The following is a 14,224-nucleotide window of genomic DNA, read 5'->3' as shown; positions in this document are numbered from 1 at the left end:
CTTAACTTGTGTTTTTAGTCTCTGGCTGTTTAGCTACATTTAATATTTTGGCTTAAAATCAACCATCCACACAAAATCCTTCACAAATTTGATTTACTAATTAGCTCAACCTGTTTGCAGCCTGGGAGCTAAGATTTTTGCTGGCTGTTAAGGAGCAATACTGACCTGTTATCCAAGGCATTCAAAGGGTTTCCAAGATTTCTTTATTGGTTACTAAGCATTATTTATAATTGTGAAGATTCTTCTCTATTCATGATGCAGAGCCTTAACTAACCATACAGTCAAACAACTTTCAATAACCCACAGTTAAATTAGCCATGTTAACCCACAGCACTGCCTTCCTTAGCTGCATAGTCTAAAAGTGCAATTAAAAGTCCAGTGCGATCTTTACTGTGCATCCATGGTATAAAATTTAATGGTTATAACTGTCGAAAGAAAAATAAAAAAATTATCTTTGTTGCGAAATGCATAAACACCAAAAATTAGCTTTCTACCCTCCAACCATTTTGGCTGTCCAGTTGTTACAAAAATGATCATTTTAACTAGGAGGAATATTTTTTCCATTCTTACTCAGAAACAGATTAACCATTTTTATTAAACTTTGCATGCACACAAAACACTAAGAACCAGAAAAAATGAACCATACGTGAAAGTTTTAGAAAACACATGGTTGAAAATGAGGTTCAGAAGAAGCGAAAGAATACTTATGCCATACATATCACCATTTCCAGATCAGTTAAGAACATGGTGACCATTTTAAATGTTCCTTATCTGAAGGAACAGGAACTGTGTGAAGCAAATTGATATGAGAAACTGCTGTCGAGCTAACCTGGACAAAAAGCTGGGAAACTGCATAGGAGAATTTCTATGGTCTTAAAGTTAGCGTGAATGAAAGAGGAAAACAGCAATATCTCAAATCTGCAAATATTGTCTTCTCTTATGCATAACATTTGCTTGTTTTGAAATTTTTTGTCATCTTAGACACTAGGCAGCTAACACTTTTAAAGTATTTTTAATTCACTAATATTGAGGTGCACAGATATTTTCCTCTTTTTTTTTTTGGTAGCTTTTTTCATTCCTATGAAACGTATTTTAGCCCTATATCTTCATCAAGAACTCACAGACAACCCATGCCTAGAATGTAATATTGATCTGTTCATGAAGACACTTTTGGCTGTAATCTAGAAAAATGCTTGTTTTCACTCCATCGCACAGAATAAAGTAAATTTAGTCCCATTAGGAAATTATGTATGTTAACAGACTTTGGTAAAAACAAAAAGGTACAATATTTCTATTGCTATCATGCATATCTATTTCTTCTGGTGACCAAAATAATCCATAAATTCTCTACGATATATGGTGTGACCCAGTGATCCAAGCACAAGACTGGAAGCCATGACATCATGAAATCTAATCCTGTTAGAACAGAAAGAACTTAAATTCTCTAGTCATTGTTCCAGGTCCAACTGAAGTCTATCTAGCTATGAGTGGTCACAAAACATCAGACCTTAAGTTTACATACTTTGGCTTTCATCTAGCTCTGCTTCTTCCCCACTTCAGTAAGGTATTTTTGTTTTTTTGTTGTTGTTTTTTAAAACAGACCTCAAACTGTCAGAGTTATCATTTCTTTAGGTTACTGACAACTTGGATACAAAATTGTTTTCACACAATGTAAAACACTAGTTTCTAGATCTTGTCTTCAAAGAAAGTGGTCACTTTACGGGTTAGCCATGTTGGATGTAAAATGAAAAAAGATGGTAGTATGAAATGTATTATTTTAAAGTTTAACAGCCTGTCACGTGTCTTATGCCACTGGAAAGCAGAAAACAAGAGGTTTCCAATGGCACAAAAGTTGCATTTTCAGCCCTCATGATTTGTAAATTCTGAGACCTCAAATTCTTACTGGGCCATTTGGTTTAGCATTGTTATTTTTCTCCAGAGCTAGGAATGCATCTCAGCACCAGGATCACATAACAATGTTAACATCTAAAGAACAACAGTAATTTCTATGTACTTGGAGAAGTCACTTAGCCTCTCTGTCTCAGTTTCCTCATTTATAAAATGAGGACAATTTTTACAAAATGAAAAGAGTGTTATGAGATTAGCTTGTACGGTAGTTGGAAGAGAAATAGAGCTGTTAAATCTAGTGCATTAGATCTCTCAAATTCCATTGGATATGTCAAATCTTTTTGAGAGACAAGGTAGATGAAGTAATATCTCCTGGGACCAACACAGCTAAAACTATACTCCATACAAATCTTTGTGATATTTACTAAAATACTTATTCTCCATCCTTTCACCTTAATCATCAAGAATCCGCATTTAATACAGTCCATTTGTTTCATCAAGAAAGTTTGCTTAAACTTTTTCAACTATACATCCAATGAGCAGCAGCACTTCTATTTCCCTCTCTTTTAGTTAACATATAGATCTCTACCTCAGTGTATTCCTCAACCTTCATTTCAATCTTTTCTCCCACCCCCAGAACGCCTCCAGAAGCAAAGGAGTTTGATCATGGCTGTGCTTCACGCAAAGTAGTGCTTTCCCTGCTCCTGCTGATGCTTTTGAGGAAGGACTAGTGTGTAGGAAGCAAAGCACAATCAACCACCTCTGCTTCTGGGGTCTTTCTGTGGGGAGAGCTAATGCACAGAAATAAATAGGCATGGGGGAAAAAATGCATATAAACCAACAAGAGAAAGGGTGGAAAAATGGGGGAACATACCACTAAGTGAACTGGTTGCTAAACAACAAAGAACAGCGTGATCATAGAGAGCAATTAGGCTAACTCTCCTACATGAGAAATTCACAGAAAGAGATCACAAGAAGTAGGGTCAAGGAGAGAAAGAGGTCAGGAGAATCAAGATGCAGGACTCCCCAAACTGAAATCAGAATTGTGGACAGTGCTTTTAATTATTTTTTTAAAATTTAACTATGGATAAAAGTTTTGCTTTATTTCACTGGAAAGGAAACCTGTAAGCACTTTGATTAATGGATCAAAAGTTTGCTTATCACCTACACTTAATATCTGCATTAACTCACTATTCTCTTGCTATTTTCTTTAGTAACACTCAAAAAATCATAGGAGGAAACTACAGAAAATTTTTTACTAGAAGTAAAAGAGAGTTACAAAATTCTGTGCTTCATGGATGCTAGTCACCATAATATAAATAAGCCCTTGAATAAAAAGCAAACCAAAAAACCCTCTCATTTCTACAATCCTTCCAGACAAGTGTTGCTCAGACATCCAATTAACGTATGAAGTTAGATGATACAAAGCTTTCAATCTTTACAAGTTAGTTCCTTTTAAAATTTGCAGTACATAAATTGAAGGTGACTTGCAAAGGATTTTTAAATAAACTGGACATCTTGCCCCGCACACCTTTTTTGTAGGATTTTTTAATGATATATAAAGACTAGAAAAGCAGGAGTGAGGGGGAAGAATTACAAGTAGTTACTCTTCTGCTAATTTTTTTACTCTAAGGGCTTGTCTACACTACAAAGTTAAGTCAACATAAGCCAGCTTACATTGACCTAACTATGGAAGTGTACACACTGCAATGCTCCTCCCACCAGTTTAACTCTCCTGCCACACCAACGTAATAAAACCACCTCAACTAGAGGCACAGTGCTTAGGGCACTGTAGTTAGAGCGATACAGTGTCAGCGTAGACACTGCATTATGTTGCCTTAAGTGGCCTCAAGGTGGTGTCCCAAAATGCCAATCGTAACTGCTCTGGTCATTGGTTTGAACTCTGCTGCCTTGCAGCCTGGTACACAGGTATGCACTCCTCCCTTTTTAAAACCGTAGGAATTTTTGAAATTACTCTGTTTGCTCAGCATGGAGAGCTCACATATCATCTGCCCAGCTGACAATGCCAGCTCCCCACAGCAAATGTGCTCCTGCCTGGAATACACCAGAGGTGGCAGATCTGTTGGGTCTGTGGAGGAGAGGAGGCTGTTCAGTCACAACTCTGCTCCAGCTGCAGGAACTTTGGTATATACAGGCAGACTGTTTGAGGCACGGAGGAGAAGGGGTACGATAGGGACATGCAGCAGTGCTTGCAAAAAAATCAAGTTGCTGAGGCAGGCATACCAAAAGACAAGGCAGGCCAACAGTCACTCTTGTGTGGTACAAAAGACATGCTGCTTCTATACAAAGCTTCACACCATCCTCGGCAGTGACCCCCACCTCCACAAGTCCTGTGGATAGTTTGGGGGGGAGTCTGGAGATTGTGGCCAGAGGAGTGAACCCCAGAACATGGTGGATGAGGATGTGGAACTGGAGGAGGATGGGGGACAGGTAACAGGGATATCCAGTGGCGTGGCAAGCCAGGACCTCTTTTTTACTCCAGAGGGATATACCTAGTCCCAGCACTTTGGCTTGGGCACGCCTGATGCAGGATAGGGAAGCTCCGATAAGTTCTCATTGTGCTTCAATACTACAGGGACACATGAGGTAATGCTCTGCTTTTCAATCAGGGTAGGAGAGAGACTGAAATAACCAACATAGGTAAAGTTTGTTTCTGCTTCCCATTCCCTGTGCAGTTAGGCAGAAGGAGCCCTGCGGAAAAGTTTCTTTATGTACACCGGCATGTTCTGGGAATCCTTCACACAGATCTCTAGGAAACTTTCCTGGAAGTAATCTGCAATCCTCTACCGAAGGTTTATTGGGAGGGCTGTTTTGTTTTTGCCGTCACTGTAGGAAATTTTGCTGTGCCAATCGGCAACTACTTTGGCAGGCACCATATAAGCACATATGTGAGCAGCATACAGACCCAGTCTACTGCCACATACATGCAGAAGCTGCCCCCCTGCATCCTCGGTTACCCTCAGGAGTGAGATACCAGCTATCACTCTCGCCTGTGGAAAACAGTGCCAGTATTCAGAATAGCAGCCCTTTGTGCTTGTAGTGATACCCCACTGAAACTCCCTACCCTCCAGGCTACCTCAACAGGGCGGGGGCTCCCACCATGCTGAATGCCTGCCAAGGGAAAGTGAAAAAGTTGTATTTCTAACTTGTTTGGATCAAGAGTGTAACTGCACTCACAATAGTGCCTCTGTCTGTTGTTTCTTTACCATCTGTCAATGTGCCCTTGAGGGTCTCCTCCTGCACACTAGCTGAGTGGCTCAGGCTGATAAGGAGATGAAACAAGAGAAGTAAGGAAGATGTGTTCCGGGATGTGCTGCAATCCTCTGGTGCTTCGTATTGCGAGTAGAGAGCATGGAGAGATGCTATCAATGATAAACTGCGGATGGATAGTCAGGACAGAAAACACGAGCAGAAGCAGATGATAAAGTGGCTCAGGGAGCTGACATACTGAGGTCCTTGACTGAACTTCAGGCGGAACACGTCCATGCTCACCTCCTCCTGCAGCCCATACAGACCTGCCTTCCAAGTGCTCCCCACACATTCCAGGGTCGTTGCAGTACCCCAGGCACTCCACCCAAGGGAGATGTTTCACAATGACAGCTGGACATACACCCAGCTGTGAAAGCCTCATTGGGAAATGTGCTCAATTTTCCTGTTCCTTCCAGAAGATAGAAATGTTTGCATGACTGTTGAATAAAAATGTACTTATAGAAAGTGAATGAATCTTTGTTTGTTTCTTACATATGGAGATTGCTGCTAAAATTCAAAGACAGTGTCAAAAGGTGCATTTGCATTGTTGCATTCCTGCACGCACAGCGATCATTACAAGGTTCATACTACAGTGCAAGAAAACAATGCCTGGCTCAATGCATTACAGAAACATAAGCAACTTTTGCTCATTATCAAAATACTCCTTCAGAGCCTCCCCGATTCGACCAGCTCCCCATTGAGCCCCTCTAATAGCCCCAGTATCTGATGCTCAAAAGCACTTGCAGTACTATAAAAAAGTAGCCCCTCCTGTTGATGTACTCCATCATAACATGGTCTGGGGCCAAAATGGGGATATGCATGTTATCTACTGCCTCGTGCAGTTAGAGAATCCTATTGCCTCAGACCCATCCACTACTTCATGCACACTGCCCAGAGTGTCAGTCCTTCATAGCAGGAAACGATTAATGGCCAAGCAAACTTGCATCCCTACAAAGCCCATGGTGGACTTCTCAACTCCAAACTGATTCGGAACTGATCAGTAGCAGTCTGGCATTGCCAGCTTCCACACTGCAATTGCCACTCGCTTCTCCACCACTAGGGCAGCTCTCATTTTGGTGTCACTGTGCCAGAGAGTAGGGATGAGCTCTGCACACACTTCCAGAAAGGTGGCTTTGCGCATCCAAAAGTTCTGTAGCCACTGCTCATCATCCCATACCTGTGTAACAGTGTGATCTTATCACTCAATGTTTGTTTCTTGAGCCTAGAACTGATGGTCCACTGTGTGCAGCTGCTCCATGAATGGCAACGGCAATCTTGAATGGTTTCTGTCCATGGTGCACACAGCAGGGCAGACACCACGATGTCATCATCAGATTCACAGCTCATTAAATCCTGCAGGATCAGGTGCATTGCGTTCATAACACTCACCAAAATACTGGAGAGCACTGCAGGATCCATGCTTTCTGATAGATGGCAGCCATGTGTTTACAGGATCTGTTGACAAGTGCCATGAAATCTACTAGGAAGCCCATGGATTGATGGGACAGAGAAAACTGCATAATGGAACGCTTAGCCCATCCCCGTGAGACACTGCAAAACCTTCCCAGAACATGCAGTATCAGATGGCTGCAAGTTGCACAGTGGGATAGCTACCCATGGCACACTGCTCTCTCTGTCAATGCAAGAGTACCTACTGTGGACACGCTTCACCGTCACAAAGAGCATTGTGTGGACGTGCAACTGCAGTTTAATTACAATAGTGGATGAGCAGTGATGTAATGTAAGTCGACAGTGCCAATAGGTGCATTTGCACTGTTACATTAGTGCATACACAACGATCATGAGAAAGTTCATATTACAGTGCAAGAAAACACTGCCTGGCTCAATGGATTACAGAAACATATATTACTGTGGTTCATTGTTAAAATACTCCTTTAAAGCCTCCCTGATTTCAATAGCTCCCCACTGAGCCTTAGAAATATCTGGAGTGTCAAGTCCAGTAGTTCTCAAACTTTTGTACTGGTGACTCCTTTCACATAGCAAGCCTCTGAGTGCGGCCCCCACCCCTTTTATATTAAAAACACTTTTTTATATATTTAACACCATTATAAATGTTGGAGGCAAAGCAGGGTTCAGGGTGAAGGCGGATAGCTCGTGACCCCCCATGTAATAACTGTGCAACCCTGAGGGGTCTGACCCCCAGTTTGAGAACCCCTGGTCAAGTCTGTCCTTTCCTGATTTTGGTGCCAAATCTATGGGAAGTCTGATGCTTACTGTGCCTGCTAACACCTTAACTGAAGGAGGGTTTTAAATCACAAAGACTTTCTTTATCCAAATGTTTATCAGCCATGGAAGTTAAATAAGTGTTAAAAGTTAAGAGTTTCAAACACTGACTTAAAATCCCTCTCCCTCAATTGCTCAGCTTTTACTCTCTGGAGTTTTGTGATGTTACCATTCAGTTAGCTCTACAGTCATTAAAATGTTCTGGCCTAGATAAGGACCCGTATTTCTAATATAAAAAACAAGTTGACTTTTTTTTTATTTTAATATCAAGTCTTCATTCCTTCTCTGGACATCATGATGTAAAGAGCATAATCCTCATTTTCTTTCCTTTGCAAAATTTACTTTCTAGTCACAAAACTCAGAAAATATGCCCTTTAAAAGTAATCTTCAAAATAAGAAACCTTTGATAAAAAGTGCAAATGCCTTCACACAAGTCTAAGGTTATTTTACTTAATAACTTAAACTTACCATTTTTCACTGCATGAACTCTAGACCCTCCACCCCCTAATTGATTGATTCTCTTCTACTGCTAGCCAGCATATTCAAGTGATGGTCTATGGTAGACACATCACCTCCAGAGGAAAGTTAGGCATAATCTCTGAGTAGACAATCATGAGGTCCAGATTTTACAGAATGCAAGAGTTAAATTAACGATCTGCTGCAATGTCCTGAATTTTTCTTCCCTCACTAGAAGCATGTACATATTATGTTACATCCAGTTAAAAGACTTCTGGATGATTCTTATTTTCCCGTTCTCCAGGTATAAAGCTCAAAACTAGCTAGAAAAACCATGTCCCTGTGGGCAAGGAGCTATCAGAAATAACTTGTCCCAACAACATGTTTGCCCAAAACAAAGATAGTTTACTTTTATAGAATTCCCCAGTAAGTTTCCCTGCGATTAAAGTAATTTTTCTCTTAGACCATATTGTCTAGCTCAAACTCTGTTAAATAAAGTGTGTACACTGCTTCAAGCAATCTGTAATACACCCATCACCGTAGTATTTTGGTGCCCATTAGAAAAATATTTAAATAAGCTGCTATACTAACAAGTTCAATATACCTCAGAATTGTGGTTCTACTTTCACTCTCATTAATGTTTATATTCAGAATATATCTCAAAACACAACTGGATTTTTTTCCCCTAAAAGATAGAGTCTAGTTCAAACCTGAAAGGAAGTCCGATGGCCTGTGTTATGCAGGATATCAGACCAAATGATCACAGCAGTCCTTTCTGGCCTTACTATCTATGAAATCTTAGAATAAATCTACCTATCATACACACAACAATACATTCACCTCAGCTTGTTTACTATAAGTGCCAGTACTTTGGTCCTACAGGAACACAAGAGAAATGTTACTTCAAACTCCAAAAACCATCATCCTATTACCAAAAAAAAAAAAAAAAAAAAGTTAGAACTGAAAAATAAGACATGATCTTAGTTTATATAAATTAAGACTTTGGTCTCTTGGAGTGAACGCATCTAAATTACCACAAAGTATATTCATTTTCCTACTAAAAATGAAAGGCAGTTTAAATTATGCTGATCTTGATTTCTCAAATTAATCTATTCTTAAATTTTATCCAAATTTCAAACTTAAAAGTCAAGTCTACACCACAAAAGGTTTGCATGGACTGCTAGTGTAGATGCAGCTTATCCTGGCAATAAATAAATAAATAAAAATTATAAAGTGCTTTTGCCCAGTACAGTGTATTATATTAATTCCCCCAGCAAAATAAACTATACCAGCAAAAAGTATTTTTAACAGCATAGCTGTATATACACTAAGGTTTTTGCTGCTATAAAAGTGTCATAAAAAAGACACTCTCACCCAATATGACTATGCTGGCACAAGTTTCTAGCAAGGCAGTGACACTTAGCCCACGTCCAGACTACCCCGCCATATCGGCGGGTTAAAATCGATTGCTCGGGAATCGATATATCGCGTCTAGACTAGACGCAATATATCGATCCCCGAGCGCGCTTACATCGATTCCGGAACTCCATCAACCCGAACGGAGTTCCGGAATCGACACGGAGAGCCGCGGACATCGATCCCGCGCCGTCTGGACGGGTGAGTAATTCGATCTTAGATATTCAACTTCAGCTACGTTATTCACGTAGCTGAAGTTGCGTATCTAAGATCGATTTTCCTCCCCTAGTCTGGACGAGGCCTCTGGGTGAGTATAAAGACCTTTCACAGACGCACTAAAATGGATCTCACCATTCATGAACTCTTTCTTGCAATTTGTGCACATTAATAAGCATCAGAGAAACCTTCAAGAAATTCTTCTCATATAACCTTGGCTTTAACGTATCAACGTAATTATAATGTAACGAAAGCTATGTATAGTTCAGTTATTAGATGTACGTACAACTGGAAGCACTGCAGTGGGAACATGGCTTCAAGTAGTAAAAGTTTGTTTCGTTTTTAAGCACTGATTTTACTACCACTTTTTCAGAATACAAAAGGGATAACCATTTGATATTTCAAATGTTTTGAATTGTAGTTCTGGAAAGCTACTGCTAAACAAAGCAAGCCTCTAAATATTTCAAAATGTTTCCCTAACAAAATATTTCTAACAGAAGGTAAAGGCGCAATTAAAAGATCAGTCAAAATATGCAGCATAATTTTCTACCATAGCTTTGCTGTATCCAGGAAAGTTGGCAATTGTGTTTTTAAAAATAAAAACAAAAGGAAATCCATTTTTGGTTCATGTGTACTGCTAGATTTAACATGCAATGGTGAAAACCAGCTGGTTTTGCACATAAGGGAAGAAGAACTGGGAATGAATAGCTCTAATTGCATACATTTCCCAATATCAAACCTGAAACTTTGACAGAAGTCACCCTGCAGCCAGGGATATAGGATATTTTAAGATAAAATAAATGTTTATTAAAAAGGGCGTTGATTTCTTGGCACCAGTGGTAAGTAGGAGACACCCCTAGTGTCGACGTAAAATACTACAGCACAGGATACCATATGCCTGGATTAATTTTACAGCAGTAAAAGGGAAATTTAAATCGCTATGATTTTAAAAAGAAAACCCCTTCATGCACACCGTGATATATTGTGAACAGTCTTACAACATCCGAAAACATACATGTAGATTACAGTTACTGTAAGATTTCCAACTCTGAGCAATCAAGTCTGTATAATCTAGAAAGCCTCCTGCCATGGGCGACGTACATCGTAGCCTTCCGAGCCTGCACATGAAAAGCAAACGCTGCTGCACCAAAGCAAAAAAAAAAAAAAAAAAAAAAAAAAAAAAAAAAAAACCTGCAAGGCTGCAAAATCACCACCACGGAACAGCACCACTGAGCAATGGCAGAGAAACGCAGGTCCACATCTGGGACACAGATGAAGAGCGGTCTAGGATTCAATCCTGTTGCAGAGATGGGAGAGGGCCTGAGGACACTGAGGTTGGGGGTAGTGGAGGGGAGGGCACAAAGGCAGATGAGCAGCGGAGTGCGGATGCAGGATAACAAGGGGACGGGGGCTGAGAAGGGAAGGAGAGTGGAGGGGGGTGACAGGGGTATTAGGACGGGGGGGTTGGGCTGTTACTGACAGGGTGGCAGGAAAAGACAGTGGGGGGGTCATGTGGGAGGAGGCATTTGCAGGCGGCCTGGGCGGGGGGGGGGGGGAAGCAACGGGGGTAGCTGGAGGCGGCGCGGGCCTGGAGGGAGGGACAATCCGGAGGCGGACGGGGGGGTATCGGGGGTTGGCCTGGGCACGGCGGTATGGCGAACACGGGACCTGGAGGCTGCCCGGGGAACGCGGGGAGAGGACCGGGGGGGATCTGGAGGCGGCCCAGGCACGGAGGTAGCTGGGGTGGGGGGGATAAGCGGCGGGGGAGGGCCCGGTCCCGCGGGAAGCAGGACGGGGGGGCTCCGAAGGGCCGTTGCTGTCCCCGTTCCCTCTCGATCTCTGCCCCAGAGCCGCAGGACGAGGCTGGGTCTGGAATTTTCTGCCGGGCCCGGTGCAGGGGGCTCGGGCGGGGGAGGGGAAGCGGGGGCTGCTCACCATGGTGGCGGGTGGGTGTTGGGAGTCTCCGCGCAGCTGGATCCGCCGAGTGCCGGTCTCAGTGGCCGCCTGCGCCGCGCCCGCTCAGTCTCGCCGCTCGCGCTGCCGCCGACCGTTTCGCTGCAGTGGCTCGCGCTGACCCGCAGCCTCACCGAGAGGGAGGGAAGAAGAGCGAGCGACGAGCGGCAGCACAGGGCGGAGCAGCCAACATCCGGGCACCCCCTCCACCAGGGGCTAATTTGCATACGTGCGGGGAGGGGGGGGACTGCGCGGAACGTCATTTATTTTCAGCCGGAGGAGGTTTGAGGTGGGTCACGTGGGGGTGTATAAAATGGAGGCTGAGGGCGGGATCTGGGTTAGCCCTTGGGCGGAGGGGGAAGTGGGTCGTCTCAGCCGCTGGTTCCCGCAGCTAGTGGCGGGAGTTTCCGCTGGGGGCCGGTTTTCCTGGGCCCGCGTGGTGCTGCAGCGCTCTAGGGCCCGTGGTGGGGCACGTAGCCTGACCCCAACCGACTTCCACATTCAGCTCCCTCGACTTGAGGACAGGAGTCCCCTGCGGGCAGGGAAGTCTGTGCTACTGTTTTACCTGCTTTTCCCTCTTGGCCTGAGGGGAGGCTTTCCTGGTCCCTGCCCAAATCTTCGCCTGGGACCCTTTGGAGACAGTGGGGCTCAAGCCGTTGCCTTTTGAGCTGTCTTATGTCCTGGTTAACGTTGGGGAGGGAAGGACTAATCCCTGTGCCACACAGAGTCATGTTCTCGACAACTATCGCCGCTTGCCCCCTTGATGGTTTATCTTGCCTCCTCTGCCTTTCTGGGCAAACCCAATGAACAAAGAGGGCTGCAGAGGTGGTTACCCCGCCACACGCTAGCTGCACATAAGGTGACATAAGAACAGGAGTACTTGTGGCACCTTAGAGACTAATAAATTTATTTCAGCATGCGCTCTTGTGAGCTACAGCTCACTTCTTCGAAGAAAGCTCATGCTGAAATAAATGTGTTCGTTTCTAAGGTGCCACAAGTACTCCTGTTCTTTTTGCAGATACAGACTAACACGGTTGCTACTCTGAAATAAGGTGGGATAGCTGATCCTGTGTTATTGGCTGCCATCCACACCACCAGTTATGGTAACACTTCAATGGAGTCTTCATGCTGAAAAGCAGCAAATAATATTGTATCTGTATCTGTATTGTTTCTAGCCAAGTGCTTTCAGTGTGTCTTTGATGTTTAATACAATTAATTATGCAAAACTAATGTTACTGAGTTAGTGGATAACTAATAAGAACAGGAGTACTTGTGGCACCTTAGAGACTAACACATTTATTTGAGCATAGCTTTGATGGGCTACAGCCCACTTCATCGGATGCATAGAATGGAACATATAGTGAGGAGATATATACAGAGAACATGAAAAGGTGGGAGTTACCCTACCAACCCTGGGAGGCTAATTAATTAAGATGAGCTGTTATCAGCAGGAGGAAAAAAAAACTTTTGTAGTGATAATCCAGATAGCCCATTTCAGAAGGTTTGACAAGAAGGTGTGAGGGTACTTAACATGGGGAAATAGTCAATGTGTGTAATGGCTCAGTCATTCCCAGTCTCTATTTAAGCCTAAATTGACTGTATCTAGTTTGCATATTAATTCAAGTTCAGCAGTTTCTCGTTGGAGTCTGTTTTTGAAGCTTTTCTATTGCAAAATTGCCACTTTTAAGTCTGTTACTGAGTGACCAGAGAGGCTGAAGTGTTCTCCTACTGCTTTTTGAATGTTATGATTCCTGATGTCAGATTTGTGTCCATTTATTCTTTTGCATAGAGACTGTCCGGTTTGGCCAATGTACGTGGCAGAGGGGCATTGCTGGCACATGATGGCATATATCCCATTGTTAGATGTGCAGGTGAACGAGCCCCTGATGGTATGGCTGATGTGATTAGGTCCTATGATGGTGTCACTTGAATAGATGTGTGGGCAGAGAATAGATATTTGTTGCAAGGGTAGGTTCCTGGGTTAGTGTTTTTGTTCTGTGGTGTGTGGTTGACGATGAGTATTTGCTTCAGGCTGGGGGGGGCTGTCTGTAAGCAAGGACAGGTCTGTCTCCCAAGATATGTGAGAGTGAGGGATCATCTAACTAGTGGCATTCTGCCTAAAAGTGCTTATATAGCACTATCATTTATATAGCAGCAAAGAGTCCTGTGGCACCTTATAGACTAACAGACATTTTGGAGCATGAGTTTTTGTGGGTGAATACCCACTTGTCGGATGCATGCATGTCTGATACTTATCATTTATATGGCATTTTACAAAGTGACATTCCCTGCCCTGAAGCACTTACAAATTAGTTGTAATGAGTGGTGCTATATAACTGCAAAATAATACAGGGAATGGAGCCTTAATGCCCTTTAAGGGCCAGCTTTTAGGACAGTGACTGCTGGTATGAATAAGATTGGCCCTCAGAAAATGACCTATTTATACTGTAAGGTGCTAAGTAGGCCAGCTGATGCTTTATTAGGAAAGACTTTATGAAAGGTAAAGTGAAATATTAAGTAAAGTGGCTTTACTTTGCATTCCTTTAGCTGCTGTAGGTTACAGCTGCCACCTTATGGCATTTGCTGTGTAGATCAGAACTTTTTGTGTTGACTGTCAGTACAAGATGACACAGTTCTGATAAATGAGGTAGAGTTATGAAAATAAATATAAACTATTACCATAGTGATATCCCTTAAGAATAGTCATGCAGAAACAGTTACACTGATGTCATTTTGCAGGTATTTGATTTTTTTTATGATATCTCACTTTCAGATCAGTGCATATGTCCTGCAGGGATAATGCAAATCAATCCTACCAAAT

The 14,224-nt window shown here is 42.7% G+C and overlaps 1 protein-coding gene across 1 annotated transcript in view; it reads right to left on the bottom strand.

The window, feature by feature from the left end:
* The window catches only part of WDR92 (WD repeat domain 92), a 122,220-nt gene extending 110,607 nt beyond the window's left edge, over positions 1 to 11,613 (bottom strand). Inside the window, exon 1 of the mRNA XM_030558374.1 lies at positions 11,386 to 11,613. Within this exon, the coding sequence (XP_030414234.1) occupies positions 11,386 to 11,388 (3 nt within the window). The 5' untranslated portion in view covers positions 11,389 to 11,613. The remainder of the gene's footprint in view (positions 1 to 11,385) is intronic.
* Positions 11,614 to 14,224: the final 2,611 nt, after the last annotated feature.

The sequence above is a fragment of the Gopherus evgoodei genome, chromosome 3 (genome assembly GCF_007399415.2).
Source record: "Gopherus evgoodei ecotype Sinaloan lineage chromosome 3, rGopEvg1_v1.p, whole genome shotgun sequence".
NCBI lineage: Eukaryota > Metazoa > Chordata > Testudines > Testudinidae > Gopherus > Gopherus evgoodei.
The sequence above is the reverse complement of the archived record's forward strand: the minus strand, read 5'-3'. Positions and strand labels throughout refer to the sequence as shown.